Source organism: Lissotriton vulgaris, chromosome 5, assembly GCF_964263255.1.
Source record: "Lissotriton vulgaris chromosome 5, aLisVul1.2, whole genome shotgun sequence".
NCBI lineage: Eukaryota > Metazoa > Chordata > Amphibia > Caudata > Salamandridae > Lissotriton > Lissotriton vulgaris.
Genome location: NC_141693.1, coordinates 2,010,157,938 through 2,010,184,064, shown reverse-complemented (window position 1 = coordinate 2,010,184,064; position 26,127 = coordinate 2,010,157,938). Strand labels below are relative to the sequence as shown.

Genomic DNA, 26,127 nt, shown 5'->3' with positions numbered 1-26,127 from the left:
TTTCAGCAGGCACTGGGGTCACTGGGGTCATTCAGCAGGCACTGGGATCATTCAACAGGCACTGGCAGTACTGGAGTCTTTCAGGAGGCAATGCCAGTACTGGAGTCTTTCAGCAGGCACTGGAGTCTTTCAGCAGGCACTGGCAGGCACTGGAGTCTTTCAGCAGGCACTGGAGTCTTTCAGCAGGCACTGGAGTCTTTCAGCAGGCACTGGAGTCATTCAGCAGGCACTGGAGTCATTCAGCAGGCACTGGGGTCATTCAACAGGCACTGGGGTCATTCAACAGGCACTGGCAGTACTGGAGTCTTTCAGCAGGCACTGCCAGTACTGGAGGCGCCCGTGCTCCTGGCCATTTATTCCTCGGTCATCTGTGCACTGCCGCGTTCATCAGTGACCGCTTTTGGAACGGGAGGGGTTGCATCAGGAGGGGCACCTGGAGGGCGGGCATGGAGGGGCTGAAACAGAGGGCTTCACGGGGCACCAGGAGGGCGGGCATGGAGGGACTGCACCAGGAGGGCAGGCATGGAGGGGCTGCACTAGAGGACACCGCGGGCACCAGGAGGGGCGGGCATGGAGGGGCTGCACCAGAGGGCACCAGGAGGGGCGGGCATGGAGGGGCTGCACCAGAGGACACCGCGGGCACCAGGAGGGGCGGGCATGGAGGGACTGCACCAGGAGCGCAGGCATGGAGGGGCTGCACCAGAGGACACCGCGGGCACCAGGAGGGGCGGGCATGGAGGGGCTGCACCAGGAGGGCAGGCATGGAGGGGCTGCACCAGGAGGGCAGGCATGGAGGGGCTGCACCAGAGGACACCGCGGGCACCAGGAGGGGCGGGCATGGAGGGGCTGCACCAGGAGGGCAGGCATGGAGGGGCTGCACCAGAGGACACCGCGGGCACCAGGAGGGGCGGGCATGGAGGGGCTGCACCAGGAGGGCAGGCATGGAGGGGCTGCACCAGGAGGGCAGGCATGGAGGGGCTGCACCAGAGGACACCGCGGGCACCAGGAAGGGCTGCACCAGGAGCGCAGGCATGGAGAGGCTGCACCAGGAGGGGCGGGCATGGAAGGGCTGCACCAGGGGGCACCACGGAGCACCAGGAGGGTGGGCATGGAGGGGGCACTAGGAGGGGTGGGCACGGAAGGGCATCCCCAGAGGGCTCCGCGGGGCACCAGGAGGGGTGGGCATAGAGGGGCTGCACCAGGATGAGCACCAAGAGGGCGGGGATGAGGGGCGGGAATGGAGCGGGCTGGGGCTGCACCAGAGGGCACCACAGGGCACCAGGAGGGCGGGCATTAGGGGCGGGCATGGAGCGGGCTGGGGCTTCCCTCTGACGCAGTGTCTGTCAGCCCCCACTGGGTGGCGCTGTTCACACACGTTGAGGATGGAGGGGGACTCGCTTTGCGCACTGAACGTGCTGCAGCGTCAAGGGACGTGTTCTAATTTTAACTTAATAGAAATTACGATAAAGTTTACATTACAGTGTTTATGAGTCAGTACATTTCACAACGCGTCAGGTTAATGCGTGGAGCAAATGCAAACTCACAACATAATAGCAGGTGGGTCACAAGCGTTTCAGCCGCAGCTGGGACACATTTGTTGTCTGCTGCCCGAGGTGGCCTCTCTGCTGCTCGAGGTGGCCTCTCTGCTGCTCGAGGTGGCCTCTCTGCTGCCCGAGGTGGCCTCTCTGCTGCTCGAGGTGGCCTCTCTGCTGCCCGAGGTGGCCTCTCTGCTGCGCACGATGGCCTCTCTGCTGCTCGAGGTGGCCTCTCTGCTGCCCGAGGTGGCCTCTCTGCTGCTCGAGGTGGCCTCTCTGCTGCTCGGGGGGCCTCTCTGCAGCTCGAGGTGGCCTCTCTGCAGCTCGAGGTGGCCTCTCTGCTGCCAGAGGGGCCTCTCTGCAGCTCGAGGTGGCCTCTCTGCTGCTCGGGGGGCCTCTCTGCAGCTCGAGGGGCCTCTCTGCAGCTCGAGGTGGCCTCTCTGCTGCTCGGGGGGCCTCTCTGCAGCTCGAGGTGGCCTCTCTGCAGCTCGAGGTGGCCTCTCTGCTGCTCGGGGGGCCTCTCTGCAGCTCGAGGTGGCCTCTCTGCAGCTCGAGGTGGCCTCTCTGCAGCTCGAGGTGGCCTCTCTGCTGCTCGGGGGGCCTCTCTGCTGCTCGGGGGGCCTCTCTGCAGCTCGAGGTGGCCTCTCTGCAGCTCGAGGTGGCCTCTCTGCTGCTCACGATGGCCTCTCTGCTGCCCGAGGGGCCTCTCTCCTGCTCGAGGTGGCCTCTCTGCTGCTCGAGGCGGCCTCTCTCCTGCACGAGGCGGCCTCTCTGCTGCTCGAGGTGGCCTCTCTGCTACTCGAGGGGCCTCTCTGCTGCTCACGATGGCCTCTCTGCTGCTGCTCGAGGGGCCTCTCTGCTGCCCGAGGTGGCCTCTCTGCTGCTCACGATGGCCTCTCTGCTGCTGCTCGAGGGGCCTCTCTGCTGCTGCTCGAGGTGGCCTCTCTGCCGCTGCTCGAGGTGGCCTCTCTGCTGCCCGAGGTGGCCTCTCAGCTGCCCGAGGTGGCCTCTCTGCTGCCCGAGGGGCCTCTCTGCTGCTGCTCGAGGTGGCTTCTCTGCTGCCCGAGGTGGCTTCTCTGCTGCCCGAGGTGGCCTCTCTGCTGCCCGAGGTGGCCTCTCTGCCGCCCGAGGTGGCCTCTCTGCCGCCCGAGGTGGCCTCTCTGCCGCCCGAGGTGGCCTCTCTGCTGCTCGAGGTGGCCTCTCTGCTGCTCGAGGGGCCTCTCTGCTGCTTTCGATGGCCTCTCTGCTGCCCGGGGTGGTTTCTCTGCCGCTCCAGGTGGCCCCCGTGCTGCTCATGATGGGTTCCCCTCCGCTCCTGGAGGCCTCTCTGCTGTTGCTAATGGCCTCTCTGCTGTATCCTGGTTGCATAAGCGCTTCAATGCCTCGTCTGTGGTAGGAAAGCATTGACAATACAACATGTTCACGTATTCCCTCACCGCCTTCTCTTGTTTTCTCACAGACGCACGCGCCTCAGAGTCTCTACACCAAGACGACGGACCCCCGAAAGGCCCCCGACACCCCCGACGAACTGGAGATCGAGTTCAAGAAAGGTGAGGCCACAGGACACTACAGGCTGGCACCCAGGGTGTGCCAGTCACTCGGGGCATTCCTGCCACTCATGCACACCTGTGACTCAGCACCCACCTGTGACTCAGCACCCGCCTGTGACTCAGCATACAGCGGTGACTCAGCACACACCTGTGACTCAGCACACACCTGTTTCCTAGCACACACATGTGACTCAGCACACACCTGTGACTCGGCACAGCGGTGACTCAGCAGTCAGCACACACCTTTGACTCAGGGCACAGCGGTGACTCAGCAGTCAGCACACACCTTTGACTCAGGGCACAGCGGTGACTCAGCACACACCTGTGACTCGGCACACACCTGTGACTCAAGGCACAGCGGTGACTCACCACACACCTGTGACTCAAGGCACAGTGGTGACTCACCACACACCTGTGACTCGGCACACACCTGTGACTCAAGGCACAGCGGTGACTCACCACACATCTGTGACTCAAGGCACCGCGGTGACTCAGCACACACCTGTGACTCGGCACAGCGGTGACTCAGCATACACCTGTGACTCGGCACAGCGGTGACTCAGCACACACCTGTGACTCGGCACAGCGGTGACTCAGCACACACCTGTGACTCGGCACATCGGTGACTCAGCCATACCGGTGAGTCTGTGACTCAGGGCACAGCGGCGACTCAGCACACACCTGTGACTCTAGGCACAGCGGCGACTCACCACACACCTGTGACTCAAGGCACAGCGGTGACTCACCACACACCTGTGACTCAAGGCACAGCGGTGACTCAGCACACACCTGTGACTCAAGGCACAGTGGTGACTCAGCACACACCTGTGACTCAAGGCACAGTGGTGACTCAGCACACACCTGTGACTCAAGGCACAGTGGTGACTCAGCACACACCTGTGACTCAAGGCACAGTGGTGACTCAGCACACACCTGTGACTCAAGGCACAGCGGTGACTCAGCACACACCAGTGACTCAAGGCACAGTGGTGACTCAGCACACACCTGTGACTCAAGAGACAGCTGTGACTCAGCACACACCTGTGACTCAAGAGACAGCTGTGACTCAGCACACACCTGTGACTCAAGAGACAGCGGTGGCTCACCACACACCTGTGACTCAAGAGACAGCGGTGGCTCACCACACACCTGTGACTCAAGGCACAGTGGTGACTCAGCACACACCTGTGACTCAAGGCACAGCGATGACTCAGCACACACCTGTGACTCAAGACACAGCTGTGACTCAGCACACACCTGTGACTCAAGGCACAGCGGTGGCTCAGCGCACACCTGTGACTCAAGGCACAGCGGTGACTCAGCGCACACCTGTGACTCAAGGCACAGCGGTGACTCAAGGCACAGCTGTGACTCAGCACACACCTGTGACTCAAGGCACAGCGGTGACTCAGCGCACACCTGTGACTCAAGGCACAGCGGTGACTCAGCGCACACCTGTGACTCAAGGCACAGCGGTGACTCAGCGCACACCTGTGACTCAAGGCACAGCGGTGACTCAGCGCACACCTGTGACTCAAGGCACAGCGGTGACTCAGCGCACACCTGTGACTCAGCATAGCGGTGACTCAGCACACACCTGTGACTCAGCACAGCGGTGACTCAGCACACACCTGTGACTCAGCACAGCGGTGACTCAGCGCACACCTGTGACTCAAGGCACAGCGGTGACTCAGCGCACACCTGTGACTCAAGGCACAGCGGTGACTCAGCGCACACCTGTGACTCAAGGCACAGCGGTGACTCAGCGCACACCTGTGACTCAAGGCACAGCGGTGACTCAGCGCACACCTGTGACTCAGCATAGCGGTGACTCAGCACACACCTGTGACTCAGCACAGCGGTGACTCAGCACACACCTGTGACTCAGCACAGCGGTGACTCCGCACACACCTGTGACTCAGCACACACCTGTGACTCAGCACACACCTGTGACTCAGGGCGCACCTGTGACCCAGCACGCACCTGTGACCCAGCACGCACCTGTGACCCAGCACACACCTGTGACCCAGCACACACCTGTGGCTCAGCACACACCTGTGGCTCAGCACACACCTGTGGCTCAGCGCACACCTGTGACTCAGCACAAACCTGTGACTCAGCAGAGCAGTGACTCAGCACACACCTGTGACTCAGCACAGCGATGACTCAGCACACACCTGTGACTCGGCAAAGCAGTGACTCAGGGCACACCTGTGACTCAGGGCACACCTGTGACCCAGCGCGCACCTGTGACCCAGGGCGCACCTGTGACCCAGGGCACACCTGTGACCCAGCGCGCACCTGTGACCCAGGGCACACCTGTGACTCAGGGCGCACCTGTGACTCAGGGCACACCTGTGACTCAGGGCACACCTGTGACTCAGGGCACACCTGTGACCCAGCGCGCACCTGTGACCCAGCGCGCACCTGTGACCCAGGGCGCACCTGTGACCCAGGGCGCACCTGTGACCCAGGGCGCACCTGTGACCCAGGGCGCACCTGTGACCCAGGGCACACCTGTGACCCAGCGCACACCTGTGACCCAGGGCACACCTGTGACTCAAGGCACACCTGTGACTCAAGGCACACCTGTGACTCAAGGCACACCTGTGACTCAGGGCACATTTGTGACTCAACACACACCTGTGACCCAGCACGCACCTGTGACCCAGCACACACCTGTGACCCAGCACACACCTGTGGCTCAGCGCACACCTGTGACTCAGCACAAACCTGTGACTCAGCAGAGCAGTGACTCAGCACACACCTGTGACTCAGCACAGCGATGACTCAGCACACACCTGTGACTCGGCAAAGCAGTGACTCAGGGCACACCTGTGACTCAGGGCACACCTGTGACTCAGGGCACACCTGTGACCCAGCGCGCACCTGTGACCCAGGGCACACCTGTGACCCAGCGCGCACCTGTGACTCAGGGCACACCTGTGACTCAGGGCACACCTGTGACTCAGGGCACACCTGTGACTCAGGGCGCACCTGTGACCCAGCGCGCACCTGTGACCCAGCGCGCACCTGTGACCCAGCGCGCACCTGTGACCCAGCGCGCACCTGTGACCCAGGGCGCACCTGTGACCCAGGGCGCACCTGTGACCCAGGGCACACCTGTGACCCAGCGCGCACCTGTGACTCAGCGCGCACCTGTGACTCAGCGCACACCTGTGACCCAGGGCACACCTGTGACTGAGCGCACTCCTGTGAACCAGGGCACACCTGTGACTCAACACACAACTGTGACCCAGCACACACGTGTCTCAGGGCACACCTGTGACTCAAGGCACACCTGTGACTCAAGGCACACCTGTGACTCAAGGCACACCTGTGACTCAGGGCACATTTGTGACTCAACACACACCTGTGACCCAGCACACACATGTGCCTCAGGGCACAGCTGTGACTCAACACACACCTGTAATTTAGGGTACACCTGTGATTCAGCACACACCATTGACTCAGGGTACATCTGTGACACAGGGCACATTGTAACTCAACACAGACCAGTGAATCAGGGCACACCTGTGACTCAGCACGCACCTATGACTCAGCGCACACCCGTGACTCAGCGCACACCCGTGACTCAGCGCACACCCGTGACTCAGCGCACACCCGTGGCTCAGCGCACACCCGTGGCTCAGCGCACACCCGTGACCCAGAACACACGTGTGACCTAGAACACACGTGTGACCTAGAACACACCTGTGACTCAGGGCACACCTGTGTCTCAGGGCACATCTGTGATTCAGGGCACACCTGTGTCTGTGGGCTCACTTATGACTCAATACACACCTGTGACTTAAGGCACACCTGTGATTCACGGCACATCTGTGACTCGGCACTCACCTGTGATTCAGCACTCACCTGTCACTCAGTGTACACCTGCCACTCAGCACACACCTGTGACTCATCACACACCTTTCTCAAGGCACAAATGTCACTTAGTGCGCACCCGTGACTCATTCCTCTCATTCAAGATACACTAGCCTCAGGGTAGAACTACCCCTCAGTCCATACTATCCCACAGGATGCACTAACACGCATCGCTGTGCACCAATACCTGTCGTCTGCATGCACATCTTTCATGCTGTACTGTGTGTTGCACTGCATGTCCTTCCGCTTTGCTACTTAATGATCTACACTGATTCCTGTTGCTCTGCACCAATCTCTGTCCACCTACACTGATTTGTAGTACTGATTCACGGCTCCTTGCACTGCTATTTATCACTCTGCACACCTGCTTCTCTGCACAGACACATTCTGGCCAGCAACGACACCTGTCGCTCTGCACAGTCCCTATCGATCTGCACTGATTCGTGTCACTGTGCACTGATTCCTGTCTCCTGACTCGTTTCACTGTGCACTGATCCATGCCTCCTTGTACTGATACATCACTCTGCACACCCGTTGCGCTGCACAGACACCTGACGCTCTGCACCAGAATCTATTGATATGCACTGATTTGTATGACTGTGCACTGATTCGTGTCTCCTTGCACTGATACATCACTGTGAATGCTTTTTGTCCTGCACAGTCACCTGTCGCTCTTCGCCAGTATCTATCAATCTGCACTGATTTGTATGACTGTGCACTGATCCGTGTCTCCTTGCACTGATATATCACTCTGCATGCCTGTTGCCCTGCACAGACACCTGCCATTCTCTACCAGCATCTGTCGATATGAACTGATTCGTATCAATGTGCACTAATTCATGTCTCCTTTTCTCCTTTAACTGATACATCCCTCTGCCCACCTGATGCCCTGCACAGACACATATTGCTCTGCACCAGTAGCTGTCGATCTGTACTGATTCGTATCACTGTGCACTGATTCCTATCTCTTTGCACTGATACATCACTGTGCCCAACTGTTGCCCTGCACAGACACTTGTTACTCCACACCCAAATCTGTCGATCTGCACCGACTGGTATCACTGTGCACTGATCCGTATCACTGTGCACTGATTCATGCCTGCTTGCACTGATTCATGCCTGCTTGCACTTATACATCACTCTGCGCACCTCTTGCCCTGCACAGACATCTGTCGCTCTGCACCACTATCTGTCAATCTGCACTGATTAGTATCACTGTGCACTTATTCCTGTCTCTTTGTACTGATAGATCACTCTGCATGCCAGCTGCCCTGCACAGACAGCTGTAGTACTGCAACAGTAGCTGCACTCACTCGTATCACTGTGCACTAGTGCGTATCACTGTGCACTGATAAATGTCTCGTTGCACTGATACTTCAGTGTGCATGCCTGTTGCCCTGCTCAGAAGTACCTCTGCACCAGTATCTGTCTATCGGCACTGACTCCTATCACTGTGCACTGATTCGTATCACTGTGCACTGATTCCTATCATTGTGCACTAGTTCATGTCTCCTTGCACTGATGCGTGTCACTCTAAACACCTTTTGCTCTGCTCGGCACCTGTTGCTCAGCGCCGACTCCTGTCGATCTTCAGTGATTCAGATCACTGTGCATTGATTCATGCTCTTGCACTGATGCTTGTCACTTTGAACGCATGCCGCTTGCACTGACGCGTGGTGCTTCGAAATGATATGTTTTGCTTTACATCCACACCTGTGGCTATGCATAGGCAAGTGACCTCTCTGCTGCACATATATCTATGGCTTTTCTCTGACAGAAGCCCCCTTGCACTGATAATTGTCCTGTTCCATTAACACGTGTGGATCTGTACTGATACTTCTCTTTCTACACCTGCAGATGTCCGTATGCCGAGTATGTATCATTCTGCACCACTCCATATCGCTCTACCCCAAAATGTTACATTCTGCACCAATCTCTATTGCTCTACACCCAATTGTAACACTCTGCACCTCTCCCTATTTCTTCTACACCCAATTGTAACATTCCGTGCCAATTACTATCAATCTACAACTTGGGGCCTGATTCTGATGCGGTTAGGAAAGCATTCCCACCTAGGGCCTGATTTTGATGCAGTTAGGAAGGCCTCCTAACGGCATTTGCTCCTTCAAAATCGGATCGGGAACGTGTCTTCCGGACCCAGGGCCCAATTATGATGCGTTAGGAACGAATACTTCCATTGGAGTCAATAGGAGTCCAACCAAATGGTATCTGGAAGCATCCGGATGCATCGTACTCCATCGGTTGGACTCTCCCGATCACAGTGGGTTGGAAACAATTTCCAAACCGATTCGGTCGGGAAGCTTTCCAACCCGCATCAGAATCAGGCCCCAAATGTAATATTCAGCATCGATCTCAATCACTCTGCACCCAAATGTAATATTCTGCATCAATCTCAATCGCTCTGCACCCAAATGTAACAATCTGCATCGATCTCAATCGCTCAGCACCCAAATGTAACATTCTGCATAGATCTTAATCGCTCTGCACCCAAATGTAACAATCTGCATCGATCTCAATCGCTCAGCACCCAAATGTAACATTCTGCATAGATCTTAATCGCTCTGCACCCAAATGTAACAATCTGCATCGATCTTAATCGCTCTGCACCCAAATGTAACAATCTGCATCGATCTCAATCGCTCAGCACCCAAATGTAACATTCTGCATAGATCTTAATCGCTCTGCACCCAAATGTAACAATCTGCATCGATCTTAATCGCTCTGCACCCAAATGTAACAATCTGCATCGATCTTAATCGCTCTGCACCCAAATGTAACAATCTGCATCGATCTCAATCGCTCAGCACCCAAATGTAACATTCTGCATAGATCTTAATCGCTCTGCACCCAAATGTAACAATCTGCATCGATCTCAATCGCTCTGCACCCAAATGTAACATTCTGCATAGATCTTAATCGCTCTGCACCCAAATGTAACAATCTGCATCGATCTCAATCGCTCTGCACCCAAATGTATCATTCTGCATCGATCTCTATAACTCTACATGCAAATGAAACATTCTACATTGATCTCAATCGTGCCATATGCAACTGACTTTCTGCACCGATCTCCATTGATCTACCACCAAGTGTAACATTCTGCACTGATCTCAGTACTCAGCACACAAATTTAGCATTATGTACCAATCTCCAGCACTCTGCACCCAAATTCCCAAATTTAACATTCTGCCACGAGCCTCGCTTTGCTGTCCCTTCAAACACACTGGGTTTCAGCGTCTCACACCTCACGCCTCACGCTTTGCTATCTTGTCTCATACATTGTGTGTCAGCGTCTCACTCCTCATCCACGAGCCTCACGCTTTGGTGTCCTGTCCCACACATTGGGTGTCAGCGTCTCACTCCTCACCCACGAGCCTCGCTTTACTGTCCTGTCTCATACATTTGGCTGTCAGCGTCTCACACTTTGGTGTCTAGTCTGACACATAGGGTGTCAGCATCTCACTACTCATCCACGAGCCTCACACTTTGGTGTCCTGTCTCACACATTGGGTGTCTGCGCCTCACTCCTCATCCACGAGCCTCACGCTTTGGTGTCCTGTCTCACATATTGGGTGTCAGCGTCTCACTCCTCATCCACGAGCTTCACATTTTGGTGTCCTGTCTCACACATGGGTGTCAGCGTCTCACGCCTCACCCACGAGCCTCGCTTTGCTGTCCTGTCTCACACATAGGCTGGGATGCCCCCGGGTAGCCATGCGCTATACAATTACATAATCATTCATTCATTCAGCAACTCACGCCTCACCCGCGAGCCACTCATTGGCTGTCAGCATCTCACGCCTCACCCACGAGCCTGGCTTTGCTGTCCTGTCTCACACTTTGGCTGACAGCATCTCACGCCTCACCCACGAGACTCGCTTTGCTGTCTTGTCTCACACATTAACTGTCAGCAACTCACTCCTCACCCATGAGCCTGGCTTTGCTGTCCTGTCGTCTAGATTGGCTGTCAGCGTCTCATGCCTCATGCTTTGCTGTCTTGTCTCACACATTGGGGGTCAGCGTCTCACTCCTCATCCACAAGCCTCAGCTTTGGTGTCTTGTCGCACACATTGGGTGTCAGCGTCTCACTCCTCACCCACGAGCCTCGCTTTGCTGTCCTGTCTCACATATTGGCTGTCAGTATCTCACGCCTCATCCATGAGCCTCATGCTTTGGTGTCCTGTCTCACACATTGGCTGTCAGCTCCTCACGCCTCGCCGACAAGCAATGCATTGCTGCCCTGTCTCACACATTGGCTGTCAGCATCTCACACCTCACACTATGGTGTCCTGTCTCACACATTGGGTGTCAGCATCTCAAGCCTCACCCATGAGCCTCGCTTTGCTGTCCTGTCTCACACATTGGGTGTCAGCGTGTCACTCCTCACCCACGAGCCTCGCTTTGCTTTCCTGTCTCACACATTGGCTGTCAGTGGCTCACGGCTCACCCACGAGCATCGCTTTGCTGTCTTGTCTCACATATTGGCTGTCAGCATCTCGCACCTCACCCACGAGCCTCACTTTGCTGTCCTGTCTCACACATTGGCTGTCAGCATCTCACGCCTTACACTTTGTTGTCTTGTCTCACACATTGGGTGTCAGCGTCTCACGCCTCATCCAAGAGCCTCACACTTTGGTTTCCTGTCTCACACATTGGGTATCAGCATCTCACGCCTCAAACCACGAGTCTTGATTTGCTGTCCTGTTTCACACATTAGGTGTCAGTGTCTCACTCCTCACCCACAAGCCTCACTTTGCTGTCCTGGCTCACACATTGGCTGTCAGCGTATCACGCCTCATGCTTTGGTGTCTTGTCTATCACATTCGGTGTCAGCGTCTCACTCCTCATCCACGAGCCTCAGGCTTTGGTGTCCTGTCTCCCACACTGTGTCAGCGTTTCACTCCTCACCCATGATCCTCACGCTTTGCTGTCCTGTCTCACACATTGGGTGCCAGCATCTCACGCCTCACCCATGAGCCTTGCTTTGCTGTCTCACACATTGGGTGTCAGCGTCTCACTCCTCACCCATGAGCCTCGCTTTACTGTCTTGTCTCACACATTGGCTGCCAGCGTCTCACGCCTCACACTTTGGTGTCTTGTCTCACACATTGGCTGTCAGCATCTCATGCCTCACCCACGAGCCTCGCCTTCCTGTCCTGTCTCACACATTGGCTGTCAGTGTCTCACGCCTCACCCACGAGCCTCGCCTTCCTGTCCTGTCTCACACATTGGCTGTCAGTGTCTCACGCCTCACCCACGAGCCTGGCTTTGCCATCCTGTCTCACACATTGACTGTCAGTGTCTCACACCTCCCGCTTTGATGTCCTGTCTCACACATTGGGTGTCATTGTCTCACTCCTCACCTACAAGCCTCGCTTTGCCGCCCTGTCTCACACATTGGCTCTCAGTGTCTCACACCTCCCGCTTTGATGTCCTGTCTTACACATTTAGTGTCAGCGTCTCACTCCTCACCCATGATCCTCACGCTTTGGTGTCTTGTCTCACTCATTGGGTGTCAGCATCTCACGCCTCACACACGAGCCTCTCTTTGCTGTCCTTTCTCACACATTGGGTGTTAGCTTCTCACTCCTCACCCACGAACATCGCTTTGCTGTCCTCTCTCACACATTGACTGTCAGCATCTCGCGCCTCACGCTTTGGTGTCTTGTCTCACACATTGACTGTCAGTGTCTCCCGCCTCACCCTTGAGCCTCGCTTTGCTTGTCCTGTCTCACACATTGGCTGTCAGCGTCTCAAGCCTCACCAACGAGCCTCGCTTTGCTGTTCTGTCTCACACATTGGCTGTCAGTGTCTCACACCTCCCTCACGAGCCTCATGCTTTGGTATCCTGTCTCACACACTGGGTGTCAGCATCTCACGCCTAACCCACGAGCCTTGCTTTGCTCTCTTGTCTCACACTTTGGGTGTCAGCGTCTCACTCCTCACTCACAAGCCTTACGATTTGGTATCATGTCTCACATACTGGGTGTGCGCGTCCCACCACTCACCCACGAGTATCACTTTGCTATCCTGTCTCACACATTGGATGTCAGCGTCTCATGCCTCACCTCCTGTCTCACACTTTGGCTGTTAGCGTCTCACCCATGAGCCTCACTTTGCTGTCCTGTCTCACACTTTGGCTGTTAGTGTCTCACCCATGAGCCTCGCTTTGCTGTCCTGTCTCACACATTGGCTGTCAGCATCTTACGCCTCACGCTTTGTTGTCCTGTCTCACATGTTGGGTGTCCGCGTCTCCCGTCTCACCCACGAGCCTCACTTTGCAGTCCTGTCTCACACTTTGGCTGTAAGCGTCTCACCCACGAGCCTCGCTTTGCTGTCCTGTCTCACACATTGGCTGTCAGCGTCTCACGCCTCACACTTTGTTGTCCTGTCTCACACGTTGGGTGTCAGCGTCTCCCGTCTCACCCACGAGCCTCGCTTTGCTGTCCTGTCACGCTTTGGCTGTCAGCATCTCATTCCTCACCCACGAGTCTCACGCTTTGGTATCCTGTCTGATACACTGGGTGTCAGCATCTCACGCCTTACCCACGAGCCTCGCTTTGCTGTCCTGTCTCACACTTTGGCTGTTAGCATCTCACCCACGAGCCTCGTTTTGCTGTCCTGTCTCACACTTTGGCTGTTAGCGTCTCATCCACGAGCCTCGTTTTGCTGTCTTGTCTCACACATTGGCTGTCAGCGTCTCACGCCTCACGCTTTGTTGTCCTGTCTCACACGTTGGGTGTCAGTGTCTCACGCTTTGCTGTACTGTCTCATACATTGGCTGTCAGCGTCTCTCACTTTGGGGTCTTGTCTCACACATTGGGTGTCAGCGTCTCTCACTCCTCACCTACGAGCCTTGCTTTGCTGTCCTGTCCCACACATTGGCTGTCAGCATCTCACGCCTCATGCTTTGTTGTCCTGTCTCACACGTTGGGTGTCAGTGTCTCACGCTTTGCTGTCCTGTCTCATACATTGGCTGTCAGCGTCTCACACTTTGGGGTCTTGTCTCACACATTGGGTGTCAGCGTCTCTCACTCCTCACCTACGAGCCTTGCTTTGCTGTCCTGTCTCACACATTGGTTGTCAGCGTCTCACGCCTCACGCTTTGGTGTCTTGTCTCACAGATTGGCTGTCAGCGCCTCACGCTTCACGCTTTGATGTCTAGTCTCACACATTGGGTGTCAGCGTCTCACTCCTCACCCACGAGCCTCACTTTGCTGTCCTGTCTCACACTTTGGCTGTTAGTGTCTCACCCACGAGCCTCGCTTTGCTGTCCTGTCTCACACTTTGGCTGTTAGTGTCTCACCCACGAGCCTTGCTTTGCTGTCCTGTCCCACACATTGGCTGTCAGCATCTCACGCCTTACGCTTTGTTGTCCTGTCTCACACGTTGGGTGTCAGCGTCTCACGCCTCACGCTTTGGTGTCTTGTCTCAGATTGGCTGTCAGCGCCTCACGCTTCACGCTTTGATGTCTAGTCTCACACATTGGGTGTCAGCGTCTCACTCCTCACCCACGAGCCTCACTTTGCTGTCCTGTCTCAGCTGTCCTGTCTCACACTTTGGCTGTTAGTGTCTCACCCACGAGCCTCGCTTTGCTGTCCTGTCTCACACATTGGCTGTCAGCGTCTCACGCCTCACGCTTTGGTGTCTTGTCTCACACATTGGGTGTCAGCGTCTCACGCTTTGGTGTCTTGCCTCACATATTGGCTGTCAGCGTCTCACGCCTCACGCTTTGGTGTCTTGTCTCACACATTGGGTGTCAGCGTCTCACGCTTTGGTGTCTTGTCTCACACATTGGGTGTCAGCGTCTCACGCTTTGGTGTCTTGTCTCACACATTGGGTGTCAGCGTCTCACTCCTCACCCACGAGCCTCGCTTTGGTGTCCTGTCTCACACATTGGGTGTCAGCGTCTCACGCCTCGCTTTGGTGTCTTGTCTCACACATTGGCTGTCAGCGTCTCACGCTTTGGTGTCTTGTCTCACACATTGGCTGTCAGCGTCTCACGCCTCACGCTTTGGTGTCTTGTCTCACACATTGGCTGTCAGCGTCTCACGCCTCACGCTTTGGGGTCTTGTCTCACACACTGGGTGTCAGCTTCTCACTCCTCACCCACGAGCCTCGCTTTGGTGTCCTGTCTCACTCTTTCGACCCTGTCCGGTACCCTCATACGCGCTGCACATGGAAATGCTCGGTGTGTTCCCCAATGCTGCGTCACAGCTCCTCAAACCTGGTCCTGGCGCTTCTGGGAGCTCGATGAAACCAGACCCCCCCCCCCCCCTCCTGGCTCTGGCAGACACAGTGATCTGTATGTGGGGGCAAGGGGGGGGGGCTCCGGTCCCTAACTGCCCAGGTTTACATTTAATAGCAATAATGGGCATTAAAAGGCCCTTTCAGCCCTGATTGGCAACTGATAGCCACTAAATGGTAATGAGTGGGCAGATGGGGGGGATTAGCCTCCGAGCACCCCGCGGGGGGCTGCTGAGCGCCCCTCCGTGGCACTTGTATGAGGGGCCCCTCCCGGGCCCCATTCATGGCTGGCGGGCGGGGAACGTGCAGCATGTGTTGGGATGTCTTTGAAACAGACGTTGCAGTCCGGGGGGGCCCTCGGAGCCCCCACTTGTTCCATGGCCTGTCCTTCGGTCCCACCCTCCCCGGCTGGTGGGACAGACGGTGCCGGCCGCGCACAAAGGCCGGGCGTGTAATTCGATTAGATCGGGGCACGGCTGCGATTTCACAGCCCCTCAACAGGATTGGGGGGGCACTTTTATTGCCTCACCCCCATTGTGCCCGGCGACCCCCCTCGGGCGCTGCGGTCACTTAGACCTTTTTAAGAAGTTATTTGCAGTTCATATCTGTCCGGTCCGCTTAGGGCCCTGCCTGCGTGACGGCGGGAGGGGCCCTTTGTCACCGAGGCCCCCCTCCCAGGCCTGTCTGTCCCTGGCAGTCTGTCCTGCTCTCATTCTTCACCAACGGGCCTCTGTCCTTCTCACACCGTCCCGCTCTCTTCCTTCCCAGGCCTGTCTGTCCCTGGCAGTCTGTCCTGCTCTCTTCCTTCATCCACAGGCCTCTGTCCCTCTCACTCTGCCCTGCTCTCTTCCCTCCCAGGCCTGTATGTCCCTCTCACACCGTCCCGCTCTCTTCGTTCCCAGGCCTGTCTGTCCCTGGCAGTCTGTCCTGCTCCCTTCCCTCCTACAGAGGCCTGTCTGTCCCTTTCACTCTATCTCACTCTCTTCCCTCCCAGGCCTGTCTGTCCCTCTCACACTATCTCACTCTCTTCCCTCCTCCAACAAGCCTGTCTGTCCCTCTCACTCTCCCCTGCTCTCTTCCCTCCCAGGCCAGTCTGTCCCTCTCACACTATCCCACTCTCTTCCCTCCTCCAACAAGCCTGTCTGTCCCTCTCACTCTCCCCTGCTCTCTTCCCTCCCAGACCTGTCTGTCCATGTCAGTCTGTCCTGCTCTCTTCCTTCATCCACAGGCCTCTCTGCCCTGCTCCCTTCCTTCCCAGGCCTGTCTGTCCCTGGCAGTCTGTCCTGCTGTCTTCCCTCCTACATAGGGCCTGTCTGTCCCTTTCACTCTCACTCTCTTGCCTCCCAGGCCTGTCTGTCCCTCTCACTCTCCCCAGCTCTCTTCCCTCTTAGGCCTGTCTGTCACTGGCAGTCTGTCCAGCTCTCTTCCCTCCCAGGCCTGTCTGTCCCTCTCACTCTGTCCCGCTCTCTTCCTTCCCAGGCCTGTCTGTCCCTGGCAGTCTGTCCTGCTGGCTTCCCTCCCAGGCCTGTCTGTCCCTCTCCCTCTGTCCTGGTCTTTTTCCTCCTCCACAGGCCCCTCTGTCCCTCTCAAGCTGCTCCAGTCTCTCTTCCCTCTGCTTCTACCACTCTCACTGTTTTCCCTCTCTGCCTCTATCCCTCGTAATCGCTCACTTTCTTCCCCTTTCACTCCCTTTCTCCCTCTGGCCATTTCCCTCTCTCACTCCCCCACTCTCTTACCTCTCTGTCTCTGTCCCTCACCCTCTCTCTGCCCCACTCTCTCCTGTCTGCCTCTGTCCCTCACTCCCCAGCTCTCTCACCTCTGTGACTCACCCTCTCTCACTCCCCCACTCTGTCCCTCACCCTCTCCCACTGTCCCACGCTGTTACCTTTCTGTCTCCCTCTCACTTCCTTGCTCGCTCCTCTGTGCCTCTGTCCCTGACCCTTTCTCACTGTCTCACTCTGTCCTCTCTACCCTGACCCTCTCTCACTGTTCCGCTCTGTCCGCTCTGCCCTCACCCTTTCCCACTGTCCCACTCTGTTCTTTCTTCCTCTGTCCCTTACCTTCTCTCACTCTCCCGCTCTCACCTCTGTGCGTCTGTCCCTCACCCTCTCTCACTGTCCCACTCTCTTACTTTTCTGTGTCCGTCCCTGTCCCTCACCCTGTCGCACTGTCTGCTCTTACCTATCTCCCTCTGTCCCTCATCCTCTCACTCCCCAGCTCTCACCTCTGTGGCTCTGTCCCTCACCCTGGGTCACCTCTGTGCTTCACCCTCTCTCACTGTCGCACTCTCTTACCCCTGTCTCTGTCCCTCACCCTCTGGCACCGTCCCGCTCTCATACGTATCTCCCTCTGTCCCTCACACACTCTCATTGTCCCTCTCTCTTACCACTCTGACTCTGTCCCTTTCTCACTGCCCTGCTCTCTCCTCTCTGTCCCATCTGCTTTTGTAGTTTCCCGCCTCTGCCTTGTATTCTCCCTCGCTCTCTTCTCTTCCTACCCTTCTACTCCCCTCTCTCTTCACTGTCCCACCTTCCTCACCCCGGGCTTTTACTCCTCTTCTTGCCCTCGGTATTTTCTTGACTAGTATTACTATTCTCTTCTTGTCTTACTTCAAGCTCGGTCTCCTCCTTTTCTTCTTCACCGTTCGCGTATCCTCTAGCCCTTCACCCCCTTCTTCTCCACTAGTGGCTTCTGCTCTCTCTTCCTTTCTCTCTCTTTCCTGCCCCTCCTGTGCTCTGTCCTCCTGTGCCCTCGCCCTTTCTCTCTTCTCTCCTCCCTCTGCTTCTCCATCTTTTGTTTCTCTCCCCTGTCTTTAACCCATCTCTTCACCCGGTCTCTTTCTCTCTTCTCTCCTCCCTCTGCTTCTCCATCTTTTGTTTCTCTCCCCTGTCTTTAACCCATCTCTTCACCCGGTCTCTTTCTCTTGTCTCTTCCCCACCCTTCCTCACATCTCCCCCCCCCCTACTCTATTCTCACCTACTCTTCCTCTTCTTTCCCCTTCTGTCCTTCCCCGTCCTCACCCCTGTTCTCGTTCTGCCTCCTTCTTGATACCTTCTTTTTTACCCTTTGACTCCCTCACTCCCCCCCCCCCCGCTCTAACTTCCCACCCCCTTACTCCCGCGCTCCCCCCTTCTCTCTCCCGTCTCTTCCCCCACTCTCCTTGAAAGTCGAAGGGTGGCTTTATGTTTTATATTCCAGATTATTACCTGGGCACTGGGCTAGCGTGGCCACCGCTGTTCCTGGTGCCTGGATACCCTCACGGGTGACAAGAAGCGCTCTACAAATCTACTGATTGGTTGATTGATTGATTGGTGATATGTGTATTTGGTTGTGATATGTCACCCTTCTCTTCTCAGGGGTCCCAGTGCGGGTGACGAATGCTGGCGACGGAACCTCGCACAACTCATCTCTGGAACTCTTTGTGTACCTTAATCAGATTGCGTAAGTTATCCCCCCCCCCCCCCCCGCCCACCAGACTCTTACCTCATGCTTTCTGGCCCCTCCCACTTCTCCTGGTCTGTGTCCTGCTTCTTTTTAGCCTGACCCCTCCCAGTCTTCCTGACCCTACTTCACTTCATGCTCTCTTTCTGTTTCTCTTGTTTTCTGTTTCTCTGTATTCTCCTTTGCTGCTGCCTCTGTGTCTCCTGGAATCTTCCCACCCCTTCCTGTGTGTTCTGTGCTACTTCTCCTGTGATTCGATAGTGCTCCTCCCGCCCCTTCCTGTGTGTACCACTGTACTCCTCATGCCACTCCTCCCACCCCCTCCTGTGTGTTCAAAGTATTCCTCCTGTGTATTCCATGGTACTCCTCCCGCCACTCCTCCAACCCCCTCCTGTGTGTTCTGTGTTACTTCTCCTCTGACTCCATGGTATTCTGCCCGCCCCCCTCCTGTGTGTTCCATGGTACCCCTCCCACACTCTTCCCATCACTTCCTGTAAGTTCCATCTTTCTGCCCCTTCCTGTGCTCTCAATGGTACTCTTTCTACCCCTTCGTGTGTATTCGATGCAACTGTTTCCCCTCCCCCTATGTGTTCCCCAGTGCTCTCCTTACCCCTTCCTGTGTGTTCCCGAGTGCTCTCTTTGCCCCTTCCTGTGTGTTCCCTAGTGCTCTTTGCCCCTTCCTGTGTGTGCCAAAGTGCTCTCTTTGCCCCTTCCTGTGTGTTCCCGAGTGCTCTCTTTGCCCCTTCCTGTGTGTTCCACAGTGCTCACTTGGCCCCTTCCTGTGTGTTCCACAGTGCTCACTTTGCCCCTTCCTGTGTGTTCCACAGTGCACACTTTGCCCCTCCCTGTGTGTTCCACGGTGCACTCTATGCCCCTACATGTGTGTTCCACGGTGCTCTCTTTGTCCCTTCCTGTGTGCTCCCCAGTGCTCTCTTTGCCCCTTCCTGTGTGTTCCAGAGTGCTCTCTTTGCCCCTTCCTGTGTGTTCGAGTGCTCTCTTTGCCCCTTCCTGTGTGCTCCAGAGTGCTCTCTTCGTCCCTTCCTGTGTGTTCCACAGTGCTCTCTTTTCCCCTTCCTGTGTGTTCTGGAGTGCTCTCTTGGGCCCTTCCTGGGTGTTCCAGAGTGCTCTCTTTGCCCCCTCCTGTGTGTTCCACAGTGCTCACTTTCCCCTCCCTGTGTGTTCCCCAGTGCTCTCTTTGCCCCTTCCTGTGTGTTCGAGTGCTCTCTTTGCCCCTTCCTGTGTGTTCGAGTGCTCTCTTTGCCCCTTCCTGTGTGTTCCAGAGTGCTCTCTTCGTCCCTTCCTGTGTGTTCCACAGTGCTCTCTTTGCCCCTTCCTGTGTGTTCTGGAGTGCTCTCTTGGGCCCTTCCTGGGTGTTCCAGGGGGGTCTCTTCGTCCCTTCCTGTGTGGTCCACAGTGCTCTCTTTGCCCCTTCCTGTGTGTTCCAGAGTGCTCTCTTTGCCCCTTCCTGTGTGTTCCAGAGTGCTCTCTTTGCCCCTTCCTGTGTGTTCGAGTGCTCTCTTTGCCCCTTCCTGTGTGCTCCAGAGTGCTCTCTTCGTCCCTTCCTGCGTGTTCCACAGTGCTCTCTTTTCCCCTTCCTGTGAGTTCTGGAGTGCTCTCTTGGGCCCTTCCTGGGTGTTCCAGGGGGCTCTCTTCGTCCCTTCCTGTGTGGTCCAGAGTGCTCTCTTTGCCCCTTCCTGTGTGTTCCAGAGTGCTCTCTTTGCCCCTTCCTGTGTGTTCCAGAGTGCTCTCTTTGCCCCTTCCTGTGTGTTCCAGAGTGCTCTCTTGGGCCCTTCCTGTGTGTTCCAGAGTGCTCTCTTGGGCCCTTCCTGTGTGTTCCAGAGTGCTCTCTTCGTCCCTTCCTGTGTGGTCCACAGTGCTCTCTTCGCCCCTTCCTGTGTGTTCCAGAGGGCTCTTTTTGCCCCTTTCTGTGTGTTCCAGAGTGCTCTCTTCGTCCCTTCCTGTGTGTTCCAGAGTGCTCTCTTCGTCCCTTCCTGTGTGGTTCACAGTGCTCTCTTCGCCCCTTTCTGTGTGTTCCAGAGTGCTCTCTTCGCCCCTTTCTGTGTGTTCCAGAGTGCTCTTTTTGCCCCTTTCTGTGTGTTCCAGAGTGCTCTTTTTGCCCCTTTCTGTGTGTTCCGAAGTGCTCTCTTCGCCCCTTCCTGTGTGTTCCAGAGTGCTCTCTTTGCCCCTTCCTGTGTGGTCCACAGTGCTCTCTTCGCCCCTTCCTGTGTGTCCCAGAGGGCTCTCTCCACCCCTTCCTGTGTGTTCCAGAGTGCTCTCTCCGCCCCTTCCTGTGTGTTCCAGAGTGCTCTCTTTGCCCCTTCCTGTGTGTTTGTTAGACGGGAACCCGGAGGGTCGGCCGAGCAAGGGGGAGAGGCCTCCTGGCGAGGGCCCTCTCCTTCAATCGTACGGACGAGCAACTACCCCCCCCCCCACAGATGGACGCCACATAAAGATAGGTTCTGTACACTTTTATCGGTATTCTTAGGCAGGTTAAACGTGACGATACAGCAGGACCAGGATACGATGATCCCTTCAATTCTAGTCTCTTGGGAAAGGGGGTAGCGGGACAGTCTCAGTACCGGTCCGGTACAGGGGTAGATGGTGTATAGCTCTCAATCCTCGAGCTGGAGGGTTCGCAAGTAGGGGCCGCGGCAGCGCCAGCAGGCCTATGAAGATGGTTCAGGAGGATGAGCCGCGGCAGCGCCAGCAGGCCTACGAAGATGGTTCACGAGGATGAGCCGCGGCAGCGCCAGCAGGCCTTCAAAGATGGTTCACGAGGATGAGCCGCGGCAGCGCCAGCAGGCCTTCACAGATGGTTCACGAGGATGAGCCGCGGCAGCGCCAGCAGGCTTTCAAAGATAGTTCACGAGGATGAGCCGCGGCAGCGCCAGCAGGCCTTCAAAGATGGTTCACGAGGATGAGCCGCGGCAGCGCCAGCAGGCCTTCAAAGATGGTTCACGAGGATGAGCCACGGCAGCGCCAGCAGGCCTTCAAGATAGTTCACGAAGAGGAGCCGCGGCAGCGCCAGCAGGCCTCCAAGGATGAGTTCGTCTCGGTGTCTCTCGACTCCAGGATACAACTGGATTCCTGCTCTGGAGCTACCCCAGTTATAGGTCTGGCACCCTTTGATGTCCGGACCCTCGCACTTGGAGGTTGGGGGGTCCGGGATGAGGGAGTCCAGACACCCAGCAGGGAGGTGGAGCCAGCGCCCAAGGAGGCTGGGGGTGATCGAAACCTGGCGGAGGGGAGCCATCGACACTCCTTCTTCCATTGATTCGCCAAGTGGTCTCTTTACCCCCTGGGTGGACGGTGGTGCCTCGATGTCGGGGCTTGGCTGGGCCTGAGGCTGAGGTCGCCACGCGTCCTGGTCGTGGCGGGTCCAAGATGGCGGCTGGGCTGGGGACGGTGGTTCGGGAAGGAACCCTGGCCAGCCGAGAATGTGGTGGGTATGAGCCGGGGTCCCGTCGGGGAAGAGCTGGGGGTTGACCCGGCGGCTGCAGGCGTGGTTCTTGTCCGGGGAACAGGGGTAGCAGTGATCCGAGACCCGCCATGCGGGGAGGGGTCGGGCCTGCCACGAGGCCTGTCCAACATGCATCCCCCCCAGCTGAAGGCAGGGAGAGTCACCCATCCTCTTGGGTAATCTCCTCGCCGAGGCGGAAGAAGCGGGACAGGCCGTCTGCGTTGGCGTGATCTTGGCCTGGGCGATGCTCCACCATGAAGTCCATCCCTTGCAGGGAGATGGACCAACGCAACCGCTTCGGGTTCTCTCCCCGCATCTGCATCAGCCATTGCAGAGGACGGTGGCCTGTTTGTACCCGGAAGTGGGTACCGAAGAGATAGGGCCGGAGCTTCTTGAGGGCCCACACCACGGCGAAGGCCTCGCGCTCTATGGTGCTCCAGCGCTGTTCTCGGGCCTCTGTTTGGGTGACCGGGGGCTCCCAAGCCTGAATGGCAGCGATCTTGAGTTGGAGAGGGGCCACCTGGCCACTTCCCACCTGGTGCCCCAGGTAGGTCACGGACCCTTGGCCGATTGGGCACTTGCTTGCCTTGATTGTTAATCCTGCCCGCCGGAGGGCAGTCAGGACCTCCCGGAGGTGTTGGAGGTGTTCTGCCCAGTGGCGGCTGTACACGGCAATATCGTCCAGATAGGCGGCACTGAACTCCTCCAGCCCCGCCAATACTTTGTTTACGAGCCTCTGGAAGGTGGCGGGGCGTTTTTCATTCCGAAGGGCATCACTTTGAAGTGGTAGTGGTCATCCGGGGTGGAGAAGGCGGATCGCTCCTGGGCACCTGGGGTGAGGCCGATCTGCCAATAGCCCGCGGTCAAGTCAAAGATGCTCAGGTAGCGGGCGGCCCCCATGCAGTTGATCAGTACATCCGCTCGGGGGATGGGGTGAGCGTCTGTTCGGGTGACGGCGTTCAAGCCCCGGTAGTCTACACAAAATCTGAGCTCTGGGGCAACGCCAGGGGCGGCGGCCTTGGGGACCAGCACGACTGGGCTGGCCCAGGGACTGCCGGAGGGCTTGATTATTCCTAGGGCCAGCATCTTGGATACTTCTGACTGGATGCAGGCGCGTACTGGATCAGGTACTCTGTAGGCCCTGTGCCGGATAGGGGGGCTATTCCCGGTGTCGACATCATGGAGGCACCAGGGGGTGACCCCAGGGATGAGGGAGAACAGGTCGGCAAATTGCTGTAGCAAGTCTTGGCAGTCTTGGCGTTGTGCTGGGGACAGGGCAGCGGAGAGGTGGACTCCTTCCACGGAGCCGTCTTTTTCGAGGGTCCTCAGGAGGTCGGGGAGGGGCTCGGAGTCCTCTTCTGCCCCACTGTCGGCAGCCATCAGGAGGCTAAGTTCCGAGCGCACAAAGTGAGGCTTAAGTCGGTTGGCATGGAGGACCCGGAGAGTGTTCCGGGGGGACTCCAGGTCCACCAGGTAGGTGACGGGGCCCTTTCGCTCCACCACCTTGAAGGGTCCTGTCCATTTGTCCTGGAGGGCGCAAGGTTCGACCGGGGACATGACCCAGACCTGTTGTCCCGGCTCGAACTCAATGGATGAGGCATTTTGATCGTACCAACGTTTCATGTCTTCTTGGCTGGCTTCGAGGTTGGCCTTGGCGAGTTCCCTGAACCGCCGAGTCTGGTTCCGGAGGGTCAAGAGGTACTTGTACACATCAGGAGGAGTCTTTTGGGGGGTCACCTCCCACCCTTCCTTGACCAGGCTGAGGGGACCCCGGACGGGGTGCCCATACAGGAGCTCGAAGGGGCTGAATCCCAGGGACTTCTGTGGGACCTCCCGGTAGGCAAACAGGAGGCATGGTAGCAGCACGTCCCATTGGCGGCGTAGGGGCTCTTCCAGGCCCATGATCATACCCTTGAGGGTGCGATTGAATCGTTCCACTAGTCCATTTCCTTGCGGGTGGTAGGGGGTCGTAAATTTGTAGGTGACCCCACACTGTTGCCATAGGGACTTCATGTATCTGGAGATAAAGTTTGTGCCCCGATCACTGACGACCTCTCGGGGGAAGCCCACCCGCGAGAAGATCCCCATCAGGGCTCGGCCCACCACGGGCGCTGTCACGGCCCGAAGAGGGATGGCCTCGGGATAGCGGGTGGCATGGTCTACCAGGAAGAGTATGAACCGGTGACCTTGCGCTGTCCGGGGCTCCAGGGGCCCCACAATGTCGATCCCCACCCGCTCAAAGGGAGTGGTGACAATGGGAAAGGGTTGCAGGGGGACTTTTAGTTTCCGGCCGCTCTTCCCGCTGGCCTGGCAGGTGGGGCAGGCCCGGCAGTGGTTCATTACATCGTTCCGCATTTTAGGCCAGTAGAAATGGGTCACCAGGCGGCTGTAAATCTTGTCCTGCCCCAGGTGCCCGGCGAGAGGCACATCGTGTGCCAGGTTCAAGAGGAAGTCTCTGAATCGGAGGGGGACCACCAGCACCCGGCTGGCCCCCAGTTCGGCAATCTTTTGCTCACTGTAGAGGAGACCGTTGTCCCAATAGATCCAGTGGGCCCCCGAGGCATCCCCTGCGCTCTGGGCTATGGCTTGCTGTTGGAGCCCCTCGAGGGAGGGACACGCTCTTTGTTCCTGGCGGAACTGTTGCTGAGTGGGGCCACCTTCTTGCCGCCACAGGGCCAGCTCCGGGAGGTCTTGGAGTGGGTCAGGGTCTTCGTTGTTGGGCCCCGGTGGACCAGGCTCAGGGGTGGTCTCTTCTGTGACGACCGGCGGTGGAGGTTCGGGCCACTCAGGTTCTTCCGTGGTGGGGCTGGCGCGGGCGGCCATGGTTCGGGTCGTGGCGCAGACCCATTCAGGGAGACCAAGCATCCCGAGGTGCTCTCTTCGCTCAACGGCTGCCCAGGGGGAGCTCTCGAGATCGTTCCCCAGGAGGCAGTCCACGGGGGCATCGTCTCGGACGGTCACTTTCAGCATGCCCGACACTTCCCCCCCCCCCACCCGAAGGGGACGCGGGCCATCTGGCACCTGGCACATGCTTTCGGAGTTGTCCGCAGACCGTACTGGACAAAGTACGTTGGGCAGGATTTGATCGGGGGTCACCAGATGGCAGCGGACTGCGGTCACACTGGCCCCTGTGTCGCGGAGGGCTTCAGCCCAGTGTCCATTAATGGTGACCCACTGGCTGTACTTCTGCGTGTTGGCTGGGATGGGGGCCCGCGTGACCATGTCCCTTTCCCCTAGACATACCAGGGACATGGCTGCGGGTTCCCACTCGGGCTGGTAGTGTTCGCACTCTTCGGCTTCTTCTTCGCCTTGCTCCTCTCCGAGGGCGACGGCGGTGATCTGGCGGTTCACTGGACCCGGGGCCTGGACTGACTGGTTTCTCGGACAGTTTGGGTCATTGGCGTAATTACCGGGCCGCTGGCATTTGTGGCAGACCAGGTTGGAGCAGAATCCCGGTCGCGTCGGAGGGCTTCCTCTTCCGGCCGGAGACGGGGGTTGCTAGTGGGAGGCACCGTGACTGTGTCCCTGCCCCGACCCTGGCCTCCTCGTCCCCCTCGTGGACGGTGGGGCCCCTGGGAGGCTCTGTTTTGTTCACCCAGCCAACTCCGGGGGACCCGGGTGCTGTCCCATCGATCCGCTTCGATGGCGAGTTTCCGGGGTTCGGTCAGCTTGCTATCGAGGAGATGCTGCCTTAGTTCCGCGAAACAATTATTGGAGACGTGCTCCCACACGATGAGATCGAATAATTGTTCGTAGGTGGTGACCTGGCTGCCTTTGATCCATCCCTCTAAGGCTCGGCTAAAAAAGTTCACATATTCCACCCAGGTGGTACCGGGGATTCTTTTACAGTCTCGAAATCGCTGCCGGTACATCTCGGGGGTGAGCCCATAGCGAGTGAGAAGGGCGGCTTTCATGTGTTCGTAGGAGGTCATCTCTGCGTCAGGGAGTTGTAGCAGGGCATCTCTTCCTTCGTTGACAAATCTCCCCC

The 26,127-nt window shown here is 57.4% G+C and overlaps 1 protein-coding gene across 2 annotated transcripts in view; it reads left to right on the top strand.

Annotated features, from left to right (window-relative positions):
- The window catches only part of ASS1 (argininosuccinate synthase 1), a 286,380-nt gene that overhangs the window by 162,493 nt on the left and 97,760 nt on the right, over positions 1–26,127 (top strand). For both annotated transcript variants that reach the window (XM_086924816.1, XM_086924817.1), the window contains exons 10-11: positions 2,995–3,085; positions 18,595–18,679. In XM_086924816.1, the coding sequence (XP_086780942.1) occupies positions 2,995–3,085; positions 18,595–18,679 (176 nt within the window). The remainder of the gene's footprint in view (positions 1–2,994; positions 3,086–18,594; positions 18,680–26,127) is intronic.